Source organism: Silurus meridionalis, chromosome 25 (genome assembly GCF_014805685.1).
Source record: "Silurus meridionalis isolate SWU-2019-XX chromosome 25, ASM1480568v1, whole genome shotgun sequence".
Classification (NCBI taxonomy): Eukaryota; Metazoa; Chordata; class Actinopteri; order Siluriformes; family Siluridae; genus Silurus; species Silurus meridionalis.
In genome coordinates this window covers 11,335,747-11,358,851 of record NC_060908.1, presented here as the reverse complement: position 1 = coordinate 11,358,851, position 23,105 = coordinate 11,335,747, and the positions used below count along the sequence as shown (strand labels likewise).

At 37.3% G+C, this 23,105-nt stretch overlaps 1 protein-coding gene across 1 annotated transcript in view; it reads left to right on the top strand.

Annotated features, from left to right (window-relative positions):
• Nucleotides 1-22,862, top strand: part of lamc3 (laminin, gamma 3) — a 121,506-nt gene extending 98,644 nt beyond the window's left edge. Inside the window, exons 13-28 of the mRNA XM_046839213.1 lie at nt 2,149-2,337; nt 2,692-2,943; nt 3,198-3,351; nt 5,549-5,691; nt 6,037-6,215; nt 11,913-12,105; nt 12,435-12,685; nt 14,159-14,235; nt 15,144-15,278; nt 15,572-15,803; nt 16,887-17,030; nt 17,573-17,675; nt 20,282-20,484; nt 20,893-21,033; nt 21,983-22,082; nt 22,321-22,862. Of these exons, the coding sequence (XP_046695169.1) occupies nt 2,149-2,337; nt 2,692-2,943; nt 3,198-3,351; nt 5,549-5,691; nt 6,037-6,215; nt 11,913-12,105; nt 12,435-12,685; nt 14,159-14,235; nt 15,144-15,278; nt 15,572-15,803; nt 16,887-17,030; nt 17,573-17,675; nt 20,282-20,484; nt 20,893-21,033; nt 21,983-22,082; nt 22,321-22,568 (2,744 nt within the window). The 3' untranslated portion in view covers nt 22,569-22,862. The remainder of the gene's footprint in view (nt 1-2,148; nt 2,338-2,691; nt 2,944-3,197; nt 3,352-5,548; nt 5,692-6,036; nt 6,216-11,912; nt 12,106-12,434; nt 12,686-14,158; nt 14,236-15,143; nt 15,279-15,571; nt 15,804-16,886; nt 17,031-17,572; nt 17,676-20,281; nt 20,485-20,892; nt 21,034-21,982; nt 22,083-22,320) is intronic.
• Nucleotides 22,863-23,105: the final 243 nt, after the last annotated feature.

Here is a 23,105-nt window from a genome sequence, read left to right as displayed (position 1 = left end):
TCCTTTTAGAATTGTCAACATAAAAAAAATGTACGTGCACTTATCTATTTTCATTTATTCAACACAATATGAAGCTGAACTAAACATGTTTAAGCTGCCTGAGAAAATACACGTGGACCCATGCAAGTTATTTAATTTATCAGATCAGCCAATCAGCTGGCAGCAGTAACCAATATCTACATCACGTATATCTGAATAAAATCATGCCGATACTGGTCACAACCTTCAATTAATGTTCACATTTAAAATCCAAATATGGGAAATGTGATCTCAATGACCATAGATTGGTTAAAGCACCCAGACCGACTGATTTAAGGAATTCAGAAACTGCTGAGCTCCTGGGATTTTCAGGTACAACAGCTCTGTCTGAGAAACACCTTGTTGATGAGAATGGCTAGACTAGTTTGAGTTGACAGGGATGCACCAGAACACATAAAACATCAAAACTTGTGGTGCATAGACTACAACAGCAGATGACACATTGGGTCCCACTTCTGTCAGCCATGGACAGGAATATGAGGCTACAAATTGAGGGCACAGATTCAATGAAGCTGCATAGGAGAAAACAGAAAAAAGACCAAGCAATGTTTTTTCTAACAGCTGGATAATTACATGACTGTGTAGTTGCATGGATTTCCCTAATAATCTGTATAAGTGTATATACTTAAATATCATTTTCAAAACTATATGTTTGTGTAGTAATGTATATATTTGTATAGTAGCTTTACAAAAAAAGTAAAGTTTTTCAATCAATAAAAGCACGCCAGAGGCAACACAGGCAAAGAAGCTCTCAGCGATTACATGACCTTGAGCATACAGGAAATATAAATTTATTGAACTCAATATCCTGATTTTAAGTATAAGATTTCTGCTTATGTTTCCATTTTATGAACAGGAAATCAGTAATCAGTTTCATTTAGGATTTATGTCCTGTCTATGTAGACAGAGCAAATACAGTTTCTGTTTCAGTCTGTCTTTTTTTATTTATTTATTTGCTCATTTGGAAAATGTTTTCTGTCCCCAAAGTGACTCACAAGTTAGTGACTCATAACTTAGCAGTTGGGGGTTGAGGGTCTTGCTCAAAGACCAGACATCAGCTCTGTGACAGTTTTGGGATTAAAACATTACCATCACTGAACTACCAAATCAAAGCATCTTGTTATTTTTCTAGCTGCTTAACAAAGTCACTAGAGAGTCACTCATGCCTCCACATTTCGGAGCCTTACACATTACTACCAGGGTGTAGGGTTTGATTCTGTCTTAAACTCTATTTTAGCGTCCTGTCCACAAGGAGCAAAGCAAACGAGGTTATAAAAAGAATGATGTTTGGGATGTCTTCTCCTAAAGCGCTTTTTGATATTGGAATTAGGCATCGGACAGGGTGGGCCCCTGGGGGTTGTGTGATGGCTTGTTTGTGTGTATTTTATTTTACTTTTGCATTTTTATCCTTCGATTTGTCTTTTCTTCAGACGTGTCTCTAAAGCAATTTCAGTCGAGGCTGGATTTAGATTCTGAATTGGCCACACATGGGCTTCTCCTTTCCTCTCTCTATCTTTCTCTCTTTTCCTCTTCCTTTGCCACCATTTGCTCATGTCTTTTCTAGTTTGGACAATAATGAGCCATTGCCCTCTACTGGTAAAAAAAGATGGTACAGGTTCTGCCCTGAATCTGTCAGCAGAGACTGTCAACAAAGCGTTCCCTTGTCAGAGATGTGTTCTAGGATGGTGTGTGTGCACACGAGTGTGTTTTCTTGTAAAGGTATTTGACAGTGTGCAAGGATGCGGTCAGAACCCAAATGGGTGCCACATGCTTGCCCAGTGGCACATTTCTTGGCTGCCACCACACACTTCAATTTGTCTGTTCTGAGAGAAAATCATATTGCATTCATAGGGCTTGTTCTTTTCTGCAAAGTGTGTGTGACTGTCAGGTGTTCATGCCAGCTGTCCTCACCATGTGTGCAAGAAGCTATTGTCACCTTGGCCATGAAAGGATGGATATATACTGTACAATCCACCCTGAATCACAAGTGTATAGTGAATAATACAGTGAATATGGTCTATTTGAATTCCCTTTTGGGTGTGTTTGTTTTAATACATTAAAGCGTGTGTGTTTGTGTGTTTGTCTGTGTGTACATGTGTGTTGATACAGGTGTCTGTGACTGCACAGACTTCACGACTGGTCCCTCTTGTGAGCGTTGTCAGGATGGTTACTTTGGGAACGTACTGACTGGCAGTCCAGGAGACTGTGTGCCCTGCCCCTGCCCAAGCCATACCGCTTGTGCCCAGGTGCCAGAGACGGGAGAGGTGGTATGTACCAATTGCCCAGCAGGACAAAGGGGTGAGTATACTCGATTTTTATAATATAAAACACAAAGAATATCTACCCTTTAACAAAAAGGCAAAAGGCCACAGTATATAAGCAATCTTTTTGACTTGGCACAATTTAAATATGAAAAATATTTGAGTAAAAACAGGTCTTTGAAAAAATCTACATGCCTTTATACATATAGAGAAACAGCAGAGTAACTGACCAATCACATGACCTTATCCACCCCAAAGGGTTTGAAGTCTTGTGTTAATGTACTTTCCATATTACTAATACGATATAGCAACAATTCTAACAATACTAAAGTGAGTGCTGATTGGTGAACAGAACATGTTCTGTGTCTGTGTTTCTTCAATGGATTTACAGGAACCAGATGTGAGTTATGTGATGACGGTTTCTTCGGTGACCCGCTTGGCTGGAATGGCGAGTTGCGGCTGTGTGTGAAGTGCGACTGTAATGAGAACACGGACCCCAACGATGTGGGTGTGTGCGATCACGTGAGTGGACGCTGCCTTAAATGCTTAGGGCACACAGCCGGCGACCGATGTGAAAAATGCCAGAGCGGTTACTATGGGAATGCTCTGGATAGGAGTCTGAGGCCTTTCCAGAAGTGTCTGCGTGAGTGCATCTGCACGTGTGAACATATTTGTGCTAAATAGATCTTTTTTATTATAGCTATGGTATATAAGAAATTAAAAACAAGTCATTTTCAGGAAAACAATTTCAATTAGTTACTACTTTAACTCTCCTTTATTTTAGGTCACACTAGGTCACATGATTGTTGACAGCACAGTTGTGTTTTGTTTCTTAATTAACTAATGGTTTATATTTTTGAACTAAATATGTGTAATCTGTTATTTGTCATTTTTCAGCTTGCGTCTGTAACCCTGCTGGCACTCTGGGGTCAGTGAATAAATGTGATCCACGCACAGGAAGATGTTTGTGCCTGAGACATGTGACAGGAAGAAATTGTGGACAGTGTGATTTTGGCTATTTTAACCTGCAGCAAGGGCTGGGCTGTGACAGGTGGGTTGTGGATTCGCATTTGACTTTATTTATCCATTAATCCATTGATTAATTTAAAATTCACCACAGGGGTTCCCAAACTTTATCATTTAATTCGGTTCATTTCGTGATTATTTGTAAAGCGCTTTAAACAATGGACATTGTCTCAAAGCAGTTTTATAAAAGAATGAATACATTTAGTGCCTATACGTTTGTTCCTTAGAATTGTAAGTTTATCCCAAATGACGGGCCAGTGGTGACTGTGGCAAGGAAAAACTCCCTGAGATGGAACCCATCTCATCTGGTTGGCACCGAATGTCTATTCATTTCAGTCCCATCATTGTTGAGGTGTGCAGTGATAGACGCTTTAATGCAAAACTGTTCATGGTCCTGAACCATTGTAGTAGACTGTTGATATTAACTACAGGCCAAACCCATCCTTAAAGGTCTTGAGTTGCTCAGTAACTTTTGTTAGTGTTATATCAGAGCCAAAACAGCCTTGTCCATCAAAACGTAAAATGTTTTTGCAATTTCGGATCATCTGTCTGCATACCCCTCTGTCCTCTACATCTGCCTCTTTCAAACCAAATACCTGCATGTCTTCCCTCACCACATACATAAACCTTCTCCTTGGTCTTCCTCACTTTCTCCTTCCTGGTGGCTCCATCCTCAGCATTTTCCTACCGATATACCCCATGTCCCTCCTCTGCACATGTCCAAACCATCTCAATCTCGCCTCCCTCACCTTGTCTCCAAAACATCCTACATGCGCTGTCTATCTAATAAACTAATTTCTAATCCTGTCCGTCCTCGTCACTTCCACTGAAAACATTAACATCTTCAGCTCTGCTACCTCCAGCTCCACCTCCTGTCTTTTACTCAATGCCACTGTCTCTAATCCATATAACATCGCAGGTCTCACCACAGTCCTATAAACTTTCCCTTTCACTCTTCTCTTCTATCACAAATCTCTCTTGCCACTCTTCTCCACCCACTCCACCCTGCCTGCACTCGTTTCTTAACTTCTCTAACTTCTCTAACTTTTCTAACCATTACTTTGCACTGTTGACCCCAGGTACCTAAACTCCTCCACCTTCTCCACCTCTTTTCCCTGCATCCACACCACTCCACTTCCCTCCCTCTCATTCACACACATGTACTCTGTCTTACTCCTACTGACTTTCATTCCCCTTCTCTCCAGCACGTACCTCTCCAGGCTCTTCTTAACTTGCTCCCTACTCTCACCACATATCACAATATCATCCGCAAACATCATAGTCCATGGAGACTCCTGTCTGACCTGGTCCGTCAACCTGTCCATCACCACTGCCAACAGAAGAGGGCTCAGAGCCTGCACACTTCACTGCTGTCACTTTGTCCTCATACTGTACATGTCCTGCACCATCCTCACATACTTCTCAGGCACACCTGACTTCCTCATACAATTCCACTGCTCCTCTCTCGGCACTCTGTCGTACGGTTTCTCTAAATCCACACAATGCAACTCCTTCTGACCTTCTCTATACTTCTCCATCAACATTCTCAAAGCAAATAATGTGTCTGTGGTGCTCTTACTCGGCATACAAACATACTGTTGCTCACAGTTGGTCACCTCTTCTCTCAGCCTGGCTTCCACTACTCTTTCCCATAACTTCATGGTGTGACTGATCAACTTTATTCCCCTGTAGTTTCTGCAGGTCTGCACATCTCCCTTATTCTTAAAGATCGGTACCAGCACACTCTTTCTCCATTCCTCAGGCATCCTCTCACTTTCCAGAAGCTTAATAAACAACCTTGCTAAAAAAACACTCCACTACCATCTCTCTTAAACATCTCCATGCTTCTATCGGTATGTGATCTGGTCTCTTTCTCCTTATGCTTACCTGCACTTTCAAACTCTACATGGGCAACCACTAAATCTTAAATAATAGATGTTCCACAAAGAAACTTGTTCTGTTGATAATACTCTGTTAATGTTGACATTATTATTATAGTTTTTTTATTATATGGTACATGCACTGTTATACATGTACTTGCAAAAAAATAAATAAATAAATAGAGAGAGAGAGACATCTTATAAAAAAAGACTTGCATGTGATGCACATGTGGTGTTCTGTAAAAATGTGTATCTATTTTTAAAAATATATGTTTAAGTAATATAAATTTAAACAAAGGTATCAGACAATTCTGTCAATCCCTTCTGTTTTCTCCACTGCAGCTGTAATTGCAATCCCATTGGCTCCTCATCCCCAGGGTGTCATCCAATCACAGGCCAGTGTACATGTCGGGCAGGTATCGAGGGCAAAATGTGCGATGCCTGTCAAATGGGATTCTTTGGCTTTTCCTCCAGAGGCTGCAGAGGTACACAATTTGTAACTAATGAAAAAAGAAAGATCAGGAATAATGTATTTTATTAAGAATCTGTTTTTCTATACAGGGAAGGACATCTTTTTTATTGTCATATGCAGATAGCTAATCTATGCGCTGGTTTAGCATGAGGTTAATAAATGCATGCTTTAGAAATAAGAATTAAGACCCACCTCTATCACTGCGATTCTCATGAATGAAAAAATCTTGAATATTTCGTTTTTATTTTGGTCTTACACGACTTCAACATGTAGAATAAAGCATGTGACAAAAACCTGTTACAATGCAAATGTCATTTTATACATTTTTCCTTTGCCTCTTGTTCTTCATAATCTGCAGCCTGTAATTGTGACCCAATGGGATCAGTGTCAATGCAGTGCCATGACAACGGGACATGCCAGTGTCGCCGCGGTTTTGTGGGTTACAAGTGTGACAAGTGTGAGCTGAACCACTACCAACATCCTTTAAATCATCAGTGTGAGGAGTGCCCTGTTTGCTACAGTCTCATCAGAGACCAGGTGTGTGTAATTCTAAACTCATGGCAACTTTTGTATACAATAAGGCAAAAGTTAATATAAATAATTACATAATAATAAATAAAAAAGTAACAAAGTCAAAAAATCTGATAAAATTAAAATCCATGTCAAGACTCTCAGGTCTCTGGTCAGTAGACATGCAGACAACCAAAAGATATCAAGATGCATATCCTGTGTAATAAAACATATAACATAAAAGAATAATAGAAAAATCAATTCAGTCCGAAATAATAAAGGTCAGAATATACTCAGCAGTCTGGGATTGACTATAGAGACCAACATGTAAAACAAAATTCAAATAAAAAGTCATTGACTTAACAAACCTTGCATTCTTAATACAGCGATGGCTGCTGCCAGAAAGCATAAACGTTTGCAGCTTCTTTGACAGATATCAGCATAGGCCTCATTTACTAATGGCTTAACTGTGTAAATATATGTGTAACATCCAAATAGGCAAAAAACCTAATTGTTTCACTGACAAGGTGTGTTTCAAAATGTGTTAAACAAGTAATTAATGTGTTAATGCCTTAAACAAGTAATAACTTGTCTATTTGGTACACATACATGAATTCATGAATATGAAATGTGGGTCATTGTTAGCAGAATAAAAAAAAAAAAGGGCCAGAATAAAAATTTAACAATATTTATTATTAGGCCTAAAAGTTACTTTGGGATCAGAGACTCCTAGTACAGTTCAACTGACTGGCAGGTACTATATACCAAATGCAAACTCATAATTACGCTTCAATATCTCAAAAGAATCGTCACTTAATAACTAATTGCATTTAAAAAGAGCCCGTGAAGAAGTAGTCATTTCCAAGTAACTAAAAAATAAAGGATAATAAACACTTTAATATTTTATTTAAATATTTTATATTATATGCAAGCAATATTGCATTAACACAGTTCTACTGAATATTGGCATGGCTGTGACTCGCCTTAAGCACAAGCCTTAGGTAATCACAGCTGCGCAGATATTCTGTAATAGCACACCTTGCTCATGCGATATTGATTGACTTTTGCTTCTCTAAGGGAAATAGATCCTGAAGAAGACACATTTATTTTAGAGCATGTCAGCTAGCTTGCATTGATTTGTGCATTTGTACATTAAAAATGCTTCCGCTATAATTCTGTTGTAAGTTTCATTTCCTTTTTCGACAGTCTAATTCTTAGTTATTTGTGCTTGGCAAATAAGATTTCATATGCACTTATGTGTTACAGGTTGAACACTCATGATAAAATATATCTATAAATCTCTACAAAAATGTTAATATAATAATCCAATTTTTTTCTGCATAGCAACTGGAGCTGGCTTTGTACAAAAGGTCTTTTTGCTTTATAACTTGCTTTATATTACAGTACAGTACAATGTGATTGGTCAAGAGGTGTGTTTCTTTTTTATAAGAGCCGCTGGAGTGGTAAAGTTTATAGAAGTAATCCAGAGTGTCAAAGCTGTGTGTCACTGTTCTTTGGAAAGTTTCTCAGATCACCAAAGAAAAGTACCACACAGAGGAGTTCACACTTTGACAAGATGGGTCGTTAGAGAGATAAAGAGAGAGAGAGAGAGAGAGAGAGAGAGAGAGAGAGAGAGAGAGAGAGAGAGAGAGAGAGAGAGATCAATATAAAGAGCAAGAGAGAAGGGGATGATGGTGAGGGAACGACTGGTTACTTAGCTTTGGTCGATATTCCACAATATTAAATTGAACAAAAATCTATTACACAGCTTGACATCTGGTTTAGTAATAAGTTAAACACCGATCTTTGGAAATTGCCGTGGAATAACATATTCTATAACGTGCTGTGTTAAAAGAAATAATACTGTTCAGACCACTCGAAAGTGTTTACTTTACCCTGGGAATCCTGGATTCTTCATCTTTGACCTCATTTACATATTTTACATATAATCTCTTTCTGGTAAAAATATAGGGTTGTCTATTTTTTATCTCAAAACCAAACCCATAACTTAAACTCTTTCAAAACAATGAATATACATAAACTTTCTTCCGGCTTCTCCCATTAGGGGTCGCCACAGCGGACCATCCGCATGTTTGATTTGGCACATGTTTTTACGCTGGATGCCCTTCCTAACACAACCCTCCCCATTTATCCGGGCTTGGGACCGGCACTTTGAGTGGCTGGGGATGGTTCCCTGACCGGGGATCGAACCCGGGCCGCAGCGGTGAGAGCGCCGCATCCCAACCACTAGACCACCAGGGGACCTAAAACAATGAATATACATTTAATTAAAAAAGTATTTTATTTATAATATGTATTTTATTCAAGTTTATTTGATATCTTAAAAAATATTCTTTTGTCAATTCCGTTTTATTAACTCAAACATACTGTACATGAACCAGATTTTATACCAGGTGCTTAAAAATGTTCTTCTACACCATTTCAAAGACACAACCATCCATTGTACACATTCAGTATTTTTTCTCTTTGTATCCTGCCTACTCTATGATTGCACTGTTCTAATATCCTGCTATCATACGTTTCCAAGAGTGTGACTCTTTTTACTCCTAACAGTCGAAAATTACTTAGGCATGTAGCATCATTTTGTCCATTCAGGAGAATAAGCATTACAACGTGGTTTGTCTTTGTTAAACCCTAAACAGGAATATAAAGCAAGAGAACGAGTCTACACAAGGGCTGCAACTAACGAACGATATTTTTTTCCCCAATTAATCAATTAATCAGATTAAAATATATATATTTTTTTCGTTTTGTTATTATAAGTATATAAAACCCTAATTCATGGTATTCATGTATACATGTGTAAAGTAGCGGGTTTAACTAATTTAGACATTTTAAAGCTTATAATGGCTGCTTGTTGAGGAGTGCATGGGGGATTTCTCCTTGAACAAATTCACTCATGCTGTGTTGATTCTGTAAAAAGATAAATAAAAACGGTGTGAGTATGAACGGTGAAGCAATTTGTGTAAATCAACATTTGTATTGTATTTTCCAGATGGCAAGTTGACAGCCATGCTTAAAAAAATCTATATAAAATTGAATACAACATTGTTTTGGCAATTTTTGTTGAAATTAAAAAAAAATCCACAGACATTTTGTTTAGTTGTAAAGATATAAGAATCTTAATTTTGTATAATATTGAAATGATAATTGCATAAATTAAATATACAAACATTGAAAACATGCATTTAAACACAGTAAAGCTGCAGTAAATCACGTTTGAACATTAGTTAACTGTAACAGAAAAAAGCTATAAAAAGAGAATGGAACAGAGAAACGGAGCAAAAAAAGGAAGAAAAAATGCATTGGTGTCCATTTAGTCCAAATGACTAAAAAAGTCATAATTTACTGCTGTTGTTTTTTGCTGCTTTTAGATTTAGTGTTTGTTCGCACCGGTATAATTGAATCCATCACAAAGTCGCGAGTGAGTCACACCAGAACAGATCCAGTGCGACTTTCCCGAAGTTAGCAAACAAACCGTTTACTGTGCTGATGTTTCACCTTCATCCGCGACACCAGTGTGTTTTCTTTTCATGTGCTCTTGCATCACTGTGGTACTTCCATACCACACAAGCTCAGCTTTGCATAACTTGCAAGTACCCTTTTCATTATTGCGTTTTAAATTAAATGCTCTCATGCCTTGTGTTTAATATAAAATGCTTCCATGCCTTGGATGACTTGGGACGCACACTTTTTCCTGCTGCCGGTTAACCCTGAACTGTCCACCATTTTCGCATGTGGCTGTTATCTTGCCGCCATGCAAACCTCTTTACTTTAGAAGGCCAACTAATCGATCTCGGCATTTGTTATATCGGCAACAAATTTCATTACCGATTGTTATCGATTAGTTGTTGCAGTCCTGGTCTACACTTTACCCCAAATACTGAAAAAAGTAATAATGAGCATAAGAACATAATGTTTCAATACCTTCAAGCAGCTTGAGAATGGAATCACTGAACCTAAGGAGCACTTGTTGCATACTATGTGTGAAAATTGAAAAATATATAGTTACATATAATTGTTATAGAAAACAGACACACAAACAGACCCAAACTTGTTCCAGGATGACAATGCCACTGTGCACAAAACAAACTTTATTAAGATATGATTTACTTGGTTAGAGTGAAAGATCTTGAGTAGCCTGCTACAGAACTCTGACCTCAACCTAACTGACCACCATTGGTATAAATTGGAATGCTGACTGGACCTCAGGACTTCTCACCCTACATCAGCATGTGACTTCAAGCTGTTGTTACTGAATGAGCACAAATCTCCACCACTACACTCCAAAATCGAGTGGAACATTAGGACACATAAGAGAAAAATACATACAATATTTACAGCTAATCTGGTTAATTAACTAGCCAGTTGCAAAAAAAAACATTGCCTGGTCTTTTTTCTAAACTACCCACTTTAGAAGAACCTGTACCAACTTTAACTGTAACAAGATTCTTGTTTTTGGCTGACAGGAATGGAACCAGATGTGATCTGCTTTTGTTGCCTATTTGCCTCAAGGTTCAAAATGTTGTGCATTCTGAAAATGCTTATCTCTTTACCCTGGTTGTTATGAATTTTATTTGAGTTAATCTAGACTTTCTCTGGGCTCATGGCTATGTTCATTCTTCTCTGACCTCTTTCATCAATTAGGTGCCTGTAGAACTGTTGCTTAATGTGTGTGTGTGTGTGTGTGTGTGTGTGTGTGTGTGTGTGTGTGTGTGTGTGTGTGTGTGTGTGTGTGTGTGTGTGTATAAAAATGCACTTGACTATATAAAAAAACTGACTAATTACTATTGGACTGTGACACCAGCATACTCTTAAGATTAAAATATGATTCTTATTTCTTCAGCTATCTGATCAGCTAAATCAGATATAAATCAAAGATTTCACATAACTCCGGCATCTCAATTTCCATTTATAATGCAATATTTTTTTACAGCCAGCTGACATTGTAGTGAGGTGAGCAAAAATAAATCTGAATCAAAATAACAGCACCTCAGTGTCTTTCCGTTTAAACCTACATATTTTCTACAACAGGAAACAGCCACGAGCAAAGTAAGTTGCTAGAGATTTTCTTTTACTGAGGAAACAGTAGAGAAATGTCACTTATAGAAGAATGACCCAGGTATATATATATATATATATATATATATATATATATATATATATATATATATATATATATATATATCAGAAACAATTATCTGTCAAACTGACAATCAGAATGCTGTTTAAAAAGAACTGGTCCAAATGAAATACTTTAAGCAAGATTTTTATTAATTTTTTTGTGGAAAAGCCCACAGAGATATGCAGCTCAGTGCACAAAGCATGTTCTATTATGTAAACCACGTGTCTTATAAACATTTTGGGTGTCAAGTGTGTCTTTTTGTGCAGTCTTTTGATTTGTAGCCAGGTAGGGGCAAAAATATGGCATAAACCAAATAAAAAACCTAAAACTTATTTTATTCCTATATGTATTAAACGTATTCATACAGAAGCTGCTGTGCATCGTCGCTGCTTTAAGTAATGCTTCTGTTCTTTTATTAATGATGATCATAATCACAGCATATTGTTATGACATTCTAAAAATTGCACTTGATTTTGATCATTCGATGGCGAGTGGCAGATGAATAAATGTAAATGAAATGTGAACGTTTTATGAGTCTTGCATCTCACCAGGTTTCTGATTCTTTTTGTTGTCTTCAGGCGACAAAACTTAAAAGCCAACTGTACAGTTTAGAGAGACTGCTTTCCCACTATGACTGCCGGGGCTTCAGGCACAGGATCTACGTGCGCCCGAATCCCGTGCTTCAGCATCACGGGCATGACAATCATTTGCACAAGCATCAAGGCGAGGATTACTTACCTAATGCGCTGGAGGATTTTCTGGCCATCCATGGTAAAAGAAGTTCATGTTGAAATTGCTTTTATATTCTCAGTTTGTTTTTCGTTCAACCCAAAAAATGTGTCAGTGTATCTATGAGGGATTTTAGTCATCCGAGAAGAAAATCTAAGCAATTAGACTTGCTTTAATAGATTAGAGATTATTCATTAGTTCATCTTGCAGGGTTAAAGATGAAGGCAGATTAATTAAAGACCCATTAAAGAAAGATTAAAACTTAAAGGTTTGCTCATTTGCTGAAAACAATTTACTCCTAATGCTTTCTGAACTTTAATGGCCTCAGTGTAGCAAAATTAATTATGCAATTATTAATATTTTGTGTACAGAGGCCCAGGAAGCTTTTATCAGCCAGTTCACACAGCTGGAAACCTCTGCACAAGCCCTACAGCTGCAGCTGCATGACTTTGCCAGTATAATGAATTGCAGCCTCTTGAAGGAGGAAGGAAGCATGAGCATCGAGGAGGAGAATAAGACGCCGAAGGCGAGGAATGAGTGCCCGGTTCTTGTGGACACGTTTGCTGCTGTAACAGAAACGCATTCACAGCTTCAGAAAATGACCTCGGACCTTAACAACCTAGTAAGCATTCACAAGCCTAAACTTTACATACTATTATGTTAATGAAGTGTTTAAGTGACTCAGCAATGCACACTACATTATATTGATAAAAGTACTAAGACTTTGTGGTTATTCACGAAGCTGTCCCAGTTGAATGTCTTTTTACATGTGGAAACATAAAATTTTCCCTTCACTTGAACTAGAAGACTTTAAACCTGTTCTAGCATGACAATGCCCCTGTGCACAAAGCAAACTTTACGGATTTTGGAATGAATTGGAAGGAAGGAACACTGACCGCAGCCCAGGCTTCCTTGTTCCTTTACCAGTACCTGACTATACTAACATCCTTGTGGCTAAATGAACACAAATCAACACAAGTCAATTCCAAAATCTAGTGAAACAACTAGAGATGAATATACTGTAGATACAGAGAGATGAATGGAGAGTGTGTGTGGCACTGATAGAGAGAGAGATGAATGAGAGTCTTTAAATGGCTCTAACTATTCTGTCACTATAAGTCTATGGGAGTTTTTGGGGTATTTGATGGTGCACTTTGAGATCGGTCTGAACAGCCTGAAGGTGCTGTATTAAGTTTGATGAAGGTTCCAAATGTTTAGATAATTATATCATTATAATAATATAAATTCTATAAAAACGTGTTTGCATTAAAACATAATGTATATCATATATAGTATGCAAATCAATGCAAATATTAGCAAAACAGACAGACAGACAGACAGACAGACGGACAGACAGACGGACGGACAGACAGACAGACAGACAGACGGACAGACAGACAGACAGACAGACAGACAGACAGACAGATAGATAGATAGATAGATAGATTACTCAAGCTCACTTACACAAACACTATTGTTTCATACAATTTGCTTTGTGTCATGTGATGTGGTCATGAGATTGGCAATGTACATATTTTGTATTTGTCGTATATTTTTTTAATTAGGGACAGTTCGGGTCACCTAAAGAAAATTCTTCCCATTGTTTAAAAACAGAACTTTTCTGAATAACATATCATGGCCAGGCTACTCTCTGCAGCCTTGTTTGGCCTCCCCAAAGCCACATAAGATGATATATCATATATTGTTTTTACAATGTTTTCTTTTTTGAAATTGTTCTGACATTGTTAGTGTGTATGTTTCTGTTGCCTAGAACATAAGTCAGAGTCAGTTACTGTAGTTACAACAAACTGTCAGACAGTGGCATTGGCCTTAACCTTGTTTTTACTGTTGAACTGCTATCGTGCCATGACAAACACAAGTTCAGAAATTCTACCTGAGACATGCCTAATTTCCTGATCATCTCTGGCTGACGTGGATATCTACAGTATATATTTGAGTCTCTATTATGTCTGAATACACATGCACACACTTTCCTGAATTACATCTACTGAATTCTCTTAATACAGCTTGTAATGGTCATACTATGTGATTTAAATGTGAAGCGTAACTGTTGACTTTTCTCTCCCTGTTTCAGATAATCCCATTCATTATCCCGAAAGGCCTGACAGAATGGAACACCCTTGTGAATGAATCAGAAGCTTTGGTGAAGAGGTGGGTTGGGAAATTAAACTGCAATTAAACCAAAGTCATGTCAACTCATTATGTGTCTTCCATTCATAATGACTAATATAGAAAAATGAACTGTGTGTCTTGAAATAATGAAGCAGATAATGATGCTTGAAACTGGTGGCTTTTCAAAGGGCCATGAAGAGCTAAATAAGAGACTTGAAAATCTTAACCATGCGTGTTTTTAGACAGAAAATTTAATTAAAGCCTTTTGCGAATTAGATGACATGTTCTTAGCTAATAAAAGAATCACCTGAAGGATAATTGACAGTAATGATTATTTTATATGTTTTATTATTTATTTTCTGCCACACACCTCCAGGGTTCTGGGTTCTTGAGCTCAGGTTTTTCCCATGTTCCATCTGTGTGAAAGTAAAATGTGTCAGAGTATTTGAGTGAGCGTTTGATGAATGAAATAAAATTTCATGAAATATATACAGTATGTATGCGAGAGAATATTAATATTCAACTTACAAATACAGCTATGGCCACCAGGACTCACACTGATCCACACTGACTCATACTCGTGCAGGTGTGAGTGATGATATACAAAGCAAACAAGAAACCTCTGGAAATGTCTATTACCTGGGTAATGTAGTGGTGGAGTTCATTAAAAAAGTAAATGCTCACATCAGGTTTAGTGCCAGATTTAAGCACTAAACATACACAGAAGGTATCAATGTAATAAAAAAGATTGTGTGAGTTGAAGAATGCAACTAATTTCCAATAATTATTTATAATTTATATAATTTTTGCAATCAATAATCATGTAATGAGTCATGTAGAACAATGTGCTAACAGATTTAACACATATACTACTAACTACTTATATTTCATGGACAAATGAAATGTAATGATCACCTTCTGGTAAGACCAATTTCTTTTTTTTCCAGTCACAAAGAAATGGCTGCTCATATTGAAGGACTAGCCATAGCGGCTTTAAACAAGTCTAACAAAACGTATTCCACACTGCTGGATCTACTGGATGATAATTCAACACAGCGGCATTCGGAAGCACTTACGGCGCGGTAAGAACTGACAGGTGTATGGTGTATCAAACCTGAACCACTGCTGGTGTCTATAAGGAATCCTGACAACATTTGTAGCATGTAATGTCATTTCCATAGCTTTTTCATTGTAAATCAATCAGATTGCACAAACAGATTAGTATTGGGATATTAAACAATCAGTACAATTGCTATGAAGCTGATACATGATTGTTTTTCCAGTCACGATTTTGAACCGTAAAAATAAGTACTTATTTTTTATTTATTTTTTACTGCTAGATGTCAAGGAGATTGTATGTGTTTGTGTGTCTCAGACTGTTGGAGATGCAGCAGTTGAAGGAGAACCTCACACGCCAAGCGAATGAGACCCGGGCTGTCTACCTGTCAGTGGAGGAGCAGAACAAAGAAGCCGAGGCCATTTTACAAAGTGTTACCTCCACTTTCCCACAGCACAAGGACTTAAATAACAACCCCCTGAACACAACCTCCGCAGAGCAGCTCAGTGAAGCATATAATACAATAACACAGGATACACAGCTGATCCAGGTCTATACACAGAGCACTTTCGAAAGGACTAAATACATGACACACCAATTAATTAATGAATTAACACTCCCACTAATAGCCATGCAGAATTATGAGCTGTACATGCATGCAATATTAATAAGCACCCTTTAACTGAGGCAGCTGGAGAGAACTAGAGCATAAATGGGTATAAAAATATAGTTTTTCAAGCAGGCAATAGGAATTGCAATTAATTTCACAGGGATAACAGCTTAACTGTTTCTTTTGGTCAGAAGGAAAATGTGTAGAAACTAGACACATTTTGATATCTGGAAAGCTGATCCACAGACAGACATAAAGAAAAAGGGTGATAGAAAGAAACGGTAGCAAGACAGAAAGATAGATATTTAGTGAGAGAAAGACAAATAATAGTGATACAAACAAAATGTGTCATATAAAGTGTGAGTGATACAAGTTGATCAATGGAAAGGAAGTATTATTAATAGAAAGAGAGGAGTAAGAGTGCAACAGGTAGAAGAATAGAGAGATTGATTAGGAGTGTGTGGTGCTTATAGACAGATAGAAGTGGACAGGTGTGTATGAGGTTTGAACTTAAAAGATGACAGGGTCTTAGCTTAAAGATGTCAGGGTCAGGACTCAAACTGGGGTCAACCGTGTGATAGTCTTTTTGGATGTGACACTGTAGGGCATAAAAACGCACCCAAGACGTTCCCAAACCAATTAAAAGTTCCATAATAGTTCGTTAAGAATTCCAAACACAAAAATAAAGAAAAGCCAAACATTGTCAGTGATTGAAAAACAAATCCACAGGGGAAAAGAGTAGAAATCCACAGAAACAGGTAAAAAAAAATACAACACAAAATAATTCCCAAAATGAAGGTTTAAAATGGCCAAAGTCGTCTGTGGAAAAAGGCAGAACAAAGCAAAAAACTAAACAACAAAAAAAAACAATGCCAAGATACTTTACATCTTTTTCTTGCATGTATCTCTTTTCTCCTATATTTAGCTTAGATAAACAAAGCGGCAAATATAACTCTGGTTAATAGTGTCACAAAAAGATGCTATAGTCCTTATGTATGAAACTGAAACCCCTTTTATTTCTAGAGTCTAGACCTGGCCAACAGGACGTCTGAGTTGGTTTTGCTGATCGAGTCTAAAGAACAGTTGCTAAATAAGACCAGAGTGGAGTTAGAACACCGGCTGGAAAATGCACGCAACAAACTGAACGCCAGTGACGAGTTCCCGCAGGTGAGTTCAGGAAAAAGAAACCTCCACTGCCACTTCTGGAACCTTCAAAATATTACAGCATCTTAATAGTATAGTCTTCTGTGCTCTGATTTGTTTTAATAATCAAGAAATTATTATATAATGATTTGCTGAAATTCCTTTATAGCATCTGTATTATTAATCATAATATTACTAATGCATGATTAGTTATTAAATAAGCACAAAACATTCCATAGGAATAACTGAACAGAACAGAAATGTGTAATTGACTAGCATTTTATTAAATACAAAATATGAGCGGCCATCTTGGAAACTTAGATTCCTTTAGATTAATCTCTCATTTCTAGCATATTTTGAAAAGACATTTTTTAAATTATATTATATAACAAAAAAATACACCATAAGTTACATAAAAAAGGATACAATGCCTGTAACCAAAAAAATGGTCTAACAGCTCTGTTTTTATATATAAAGATCTCCCCTGTCATTGGTGTGTTTAGTTGTTGACATTGTGTCTATTATTCTGTTCTCAATACCATAACACATCATCTGTCTCTGCAAAGATGACAGCACTTGCCCAGGGGCTTAGAGAGACAGCCCTTACATCAGTAGTGGAAGGAAAGAAGATAGAGTCAGAGGCATTCTCTCTCCACCGACATATAGAAGGTAGGTAGAAGGTACAGTAGTACAGTCAGGTTTTTGACTGTAGCACTCTCACACAATTGTTTTATTTACTGTAAATATACTAGGGCACAAATTAATTAATGATTAATGCAGCATGCACTTCTGTTTAACCATTTTTATTAAAATATAAACAAATAAATATAAAAGAGGTGAAAATAAAACCTTCAACGCAACATACATGTATTCAAGACGTCCTTTGTTTGACTTAGATATAAAACAAGTGAATAAACTTCACTGAACAATTATTTTCAATCACTAAACATATGTTTTACTTTGTGATACTGATAAAACCGTCTGTGTGGAAACAAAAGTTCTGTTTGTTGTCCTGATTTACGTCATTTAAAACACCATAATTACTTTAAAACATTGACAAGTGTATTTTGTCTTCATGCTTTATGTTGAGTTTGGTTTCACTAATAATAAACGTAACATTTGCATGAAGCATCCATATTTGCATGTGCCCATGTTGATTAGAGTGTTTAAAACTTGAAAAATATTAATATATTATTAATAATAATAATAATAATGATAGATAGATAGATAGATAGATAGATAGATAGATAGATAGATAGATAGATAGATAGATAGATAGATAGATAGATAGATTGATTGATTGATTGATTGATTGATTGATTGATTGCCTGTTTTGTCTTCAAAATAGCTTTAAAAACATCTTAAAAGCCCAGTCTGCTTTAAAATCATAGCCTGGGAGAGGCCTGGCTGATGCTGTATATTTACCTTGCTTGGTATAACGGGTTGTACAAAGTGTGCAATTGTGAGAAGTGATGTGCTAATCACACCAAATATTGATTTGAATAAGATTTTTCTGTTTGCTTACTTTGCATTTTTCTTCTCTAACACACTCTACATCACTTTGCACAGTTGACCCCAGGTACTTAAACTCCTCCTTCTTCTCCACCTCTTCTCCCTGCAACTGCACCATTCCAATGCCCTCCCTCTCATCCACGCAGTGGCGGGCTGTCAGGGCCAGCAAAGCCTTCTCTGCTGGCCAAAACACTATCAGAAGCACTGACCTACATTTACTACATAAATTCTAATATTTGTCTAATCGAATTGTATTCATTTATTCTCAACAGTTTATTCTCTTCATTTCCTGGTGTTCTCTTGGCTGCACTGCTTCCAGTACGTGTATGTGGATGTTTTCGATTTTTTGTTTCAGCCTCTATGTGCTGCCATGTCAATCTAATCTGCCAAAAGCCTTCAAAGTCTGTACTGCTGGCCTTTAACATAGTCTCCTTAACAAAAAGCTCTGTTTCTTTAATCAATCAGATTTCAAATTCGCCTTACAGAACCATCTAGCTGGCCCAGAATAGAGTCAGCATTTTTCCGTCCTCTGATTGGTTGGTCAGAGGGAAACTGTTACAGCCAAGTTTGACTGACAAAACACATCTGTATACATTAAAACATCAGAGTTAGATGATGCTTATGGAGGAAGAGAAATTTATTTGGTTTCGGACATAGTTAAAAATGCATTTTGAAGAAACACTAGATATTGTGAGGAGGTCGGCCAACCCTGAAGCTAGCTAGCTTGTCTCAGCCCGCGAAAGGGTTTGTTCGCCACTTCCAGACCAGTGAATACGAGCCGTACCACAGGCTTACAGCCTCTGTGAAGTGGTGCAAATTATGAGTTTGCATCTCTGGTGAGTAGGTTGTATTTTATTTATATCTTTAATGTTTTTGTCATGTTATTAGACAAATGTTGATTCTGAACTGCTCCAGATGATGTAGGTGACACAGTTGTGGTTGTAGTGTAGAGGTTTGGAGCTTGCTTTAGTAAAATGATATTCACCCTCCATATGTGAAATGCCTCTCTCTGTAATGCCACCCGTTGTTATATTGCGTTTTTGTGTAGTGTTGATGGTTTCTATAATTGCGACATGATAGTGGTGGTATTAAGAGGTGAATTAAGTCGGGTAAGGCCCAGGTACCAAATGCATGGCCCGCCACTGCATTTACACACATGTACTCTGTCTTACTCCTACTGACTTTCATTCCCCTTCCCTACAGTGTGTACCTTCACCTCTCCAGGCTCTTCTCAACCTACTCCCTACTCTCACCACAAATTACAATATTATCTGCAAACATCGTAGTCCATTGAGACTCCTGTCTGACCTCGTCCATCAACCTGTCCATCACCACTGCAAACAGGAAAGGGCTTAGAGCCAATCCTTGATGCAGTCCAACCTCCACCTTGAACCAGCCTGTCTTTAAATTATTAAGCATTATTACTTTACACCATTTCTTCACACCTGCCTAAAGCAAAGAAGGGACTGAACAAGCATCTAAGAGGCCTAAATGGATAAAAATGGATGAATCCTTTTGATGTTGCACCTGATATAATAAAGATTTCCATAAGAGGACTTTTATGTAACATTTTATGGAAGAAGTCTCCAAGGTCAAATGCCAGAAACCACTTTGCATTGGGCCACATAAAATTTTTCTGGAACAGAGGACTCTGTTTTATTGTTTAAAGGTAGACTAGATACTACCGGGAAGATAAAAACAAAGCTAAGCATATATTCCATTTAAATTTGTTGTATTGTTTGTGCTTCTGTCCGCCACAACAGGTTTAGAAAAGGAGTGGCCTGTTTTGCATACTCGGACCCGGGCAGCTCTGAAGCGAGAGGGTTTTGTGGAGGAGAAGGTCTTGACAGAGGTGAAAAAGAAAGTGAAGCATGCTGAGAGGGCACTCAATGCTGCACTGGGGAATGTGACACAAGCGAGGGACACAGCAACACAGGCTCAGAAGACAGCTAATTCCATAGCTAAGGTGAGTCAGAAATGGTGCTCCATGTGAACAGGAAGTTTTCAAAACCCTTCTTGCTATTTGCTCAATGATTTTAAGGGTTAAAACTTATTTCAAGAATTTACAAATCCAATCATCTCAATTTATAATTAATGATTTGTAGTATTCATCTTTATTTATTTATCTATTGTTCATCTTTTTTATTTATGCATGGTAAAAAGACAAATAGAAAACCTAAGCCTTAGCGGGTTTTGATCGTCTGATCATTTGCAATGTCAGGTAGTCTTAGGTCAACATGATTGGATATAAATCTTGAAGGTAATTCACTCAAAGGTATTAGTAGCACATTTAAGGTTAGAACTTCAATCACGGTTCTGAACACCATAAAAGAAAGCAAAATCCATCCTCTTATCTAAAATCTATCTTGTTTAGGATGCTAAAGCTGCTTTGTCCCAGGGCAAGCAGACGAGAAAGGTGTCTGCTCAACAGAACACAGCCGTGAATGCAGCCATGCAGCAGCTGAAAGAGCAGGAGAATTTAGCTGCTCAGGTAGCGGCAGACATGCAAGACGAGGTAAATGAATTGTTTGTGTATGTGTTTATGTCGTCTTGTCGAACCTTTATGCACAAATCAAAAAGTAGAGTTTTATTCCTTTTATATTACATAATTCCATACACCTTTTAGTAATTACCAATCTTTTATATCAGTTCATACACTATATAGACACCTGTCCTTAAGATTCAAAATGTGTTTTTTGAGCAACCCATACAACGTTTAGTCCCAATTTGCTTTTATAATTACCACCACTCTTCTGGGAAGATGTTCCAGTACATTTTGGAGTGTGGTTGTCAAGATTTATGGTAAAATCAGCTACTGATGTAGGGTGAGAAGGCCTGGGGTGCAATCAGCATTTAAATTTTTCCCAAAAGGGTCGTGGTCAGAGCTCTTTAGAAGATCTATGAGATATGGTTTTATATAAACCATATCTTCATGGTGCTGGTTTTGGTCACAGGGGCATTGTCATGTGGGGGAAGTTTTGGGTCTACTAGTCTATCTGTCTGTCTATCTGTCTGTCTGTCTGTCTAAATGTTACATAAGCATTCCCTTACAGGAAGCTCTTGATCATATTTAATATAGTAAATAGAAAGCATGATCAAGTTTATCCAACAAATCGTTTTTTGTTTTTTTTTTAGTTAAATCGAATCAAAAAATTTAAAAAAATCCATTTCATATACATTGATTATATTAAATGTCCACCATACAATCCTGAGCTGTTGCTATAGAAACGCTAATGTATTTGTCATATTAATTTTACATTTTTAGAACATGATCAATACCTCCAGACCAAGTATTCAACAGTGCTGTGGCATAAATACAATCCTTAAAAAGGTTGAAAATGTTTTGACTCGGAAAAAAACACATTCTCAGATAATGCTTACTAATACCAATACTTTCTCTACTATATGACTTTTTAAGGCCATTAACTAATTTATAAATTCGATCCTTATTTCTGCTTCCACAGGCTGATGTTTCTTTGAAGGGAGTGATGGGCAGCATGGAATCAGCCAAGAGTCAGCTGGAGGGGTTTGCAAATATGCTAGCCAAGCTACTTGGTCAAATAGGTACATCCGAAAGTTTTCTTTCTTTTATATTCATTTCTTCTGACAGTCTTTATTCTACGTATCTTTTCTGTGGGTTCCTTTTCCCCACCTTTTCCCTTGTTGTATCTTGCTGAACACATTGTTGTCTTTTATTCCTTGCATATTCTTGCCCTATTTTCTGCTTTACATTTACATTCTAATAAGTGTGTGTCTTTTGTAATGTAAAACCTTCCTCTGAATCCTGTATCTCACCAAATAGAAAAGAATACAGACGTAGAGAAGTATGATCGTGTGCTGAACGAGACTGAGGCTCGTCTCCGAGTTCTCCGGGGCAGTGTGGAGAGCCCGGTGCTGAACAGGAAGTTTCAGATACTTCTTGGAGCTGCTGATGCACAACAAAAACAGCTGAAGGAACTTGAAAAGAATCTGCAAGACATCCAAGAGGAGCGGGATAGCCTAAATGATATTGCTAAGAATCTACCTAAAACATGCCCAGAGAGGAGCTAAATAAGGGGAAGAGAAGAGGATGGGGAATATAAACAATGTGTGTATAATATTCCTTAAATATTTGATTTGAGTACATTAGATGGATGTAGAGGAAATATGAATGGGGCGCGCTCTATAAGAATTCATCCATGCAGTTAGATTTTTAGCCACGTGGTGTCGCCAAATATACACGTTCTTCAGTTCTTAAGAAGTTGGTTTTCTGACATTTACATTATACACTGCAACCATGTACGTTTGAATTACTGTCTATGTATTACAAACCAGGCTAATGTCCAATAAACGAGTTTGAACGTCTTTATTATATGTGTTTATTATTCTGTATTTGCTTTTGCAACATTTGGTCAAATATCATACCATGGGTCTATAGATATCTGCAAGAGCTCCATTTGCTCTTATTCTGTGCAAAATATAAAAAGGTTTAGCTTTAATCAGTCATACATGCAGTCATACATCACAAAAGAGTTAGTGAGCTTAATATATGAACATATTTTTTATAATTAATACGTTTTAATACATGCAGTTTTTTATTTAATATTA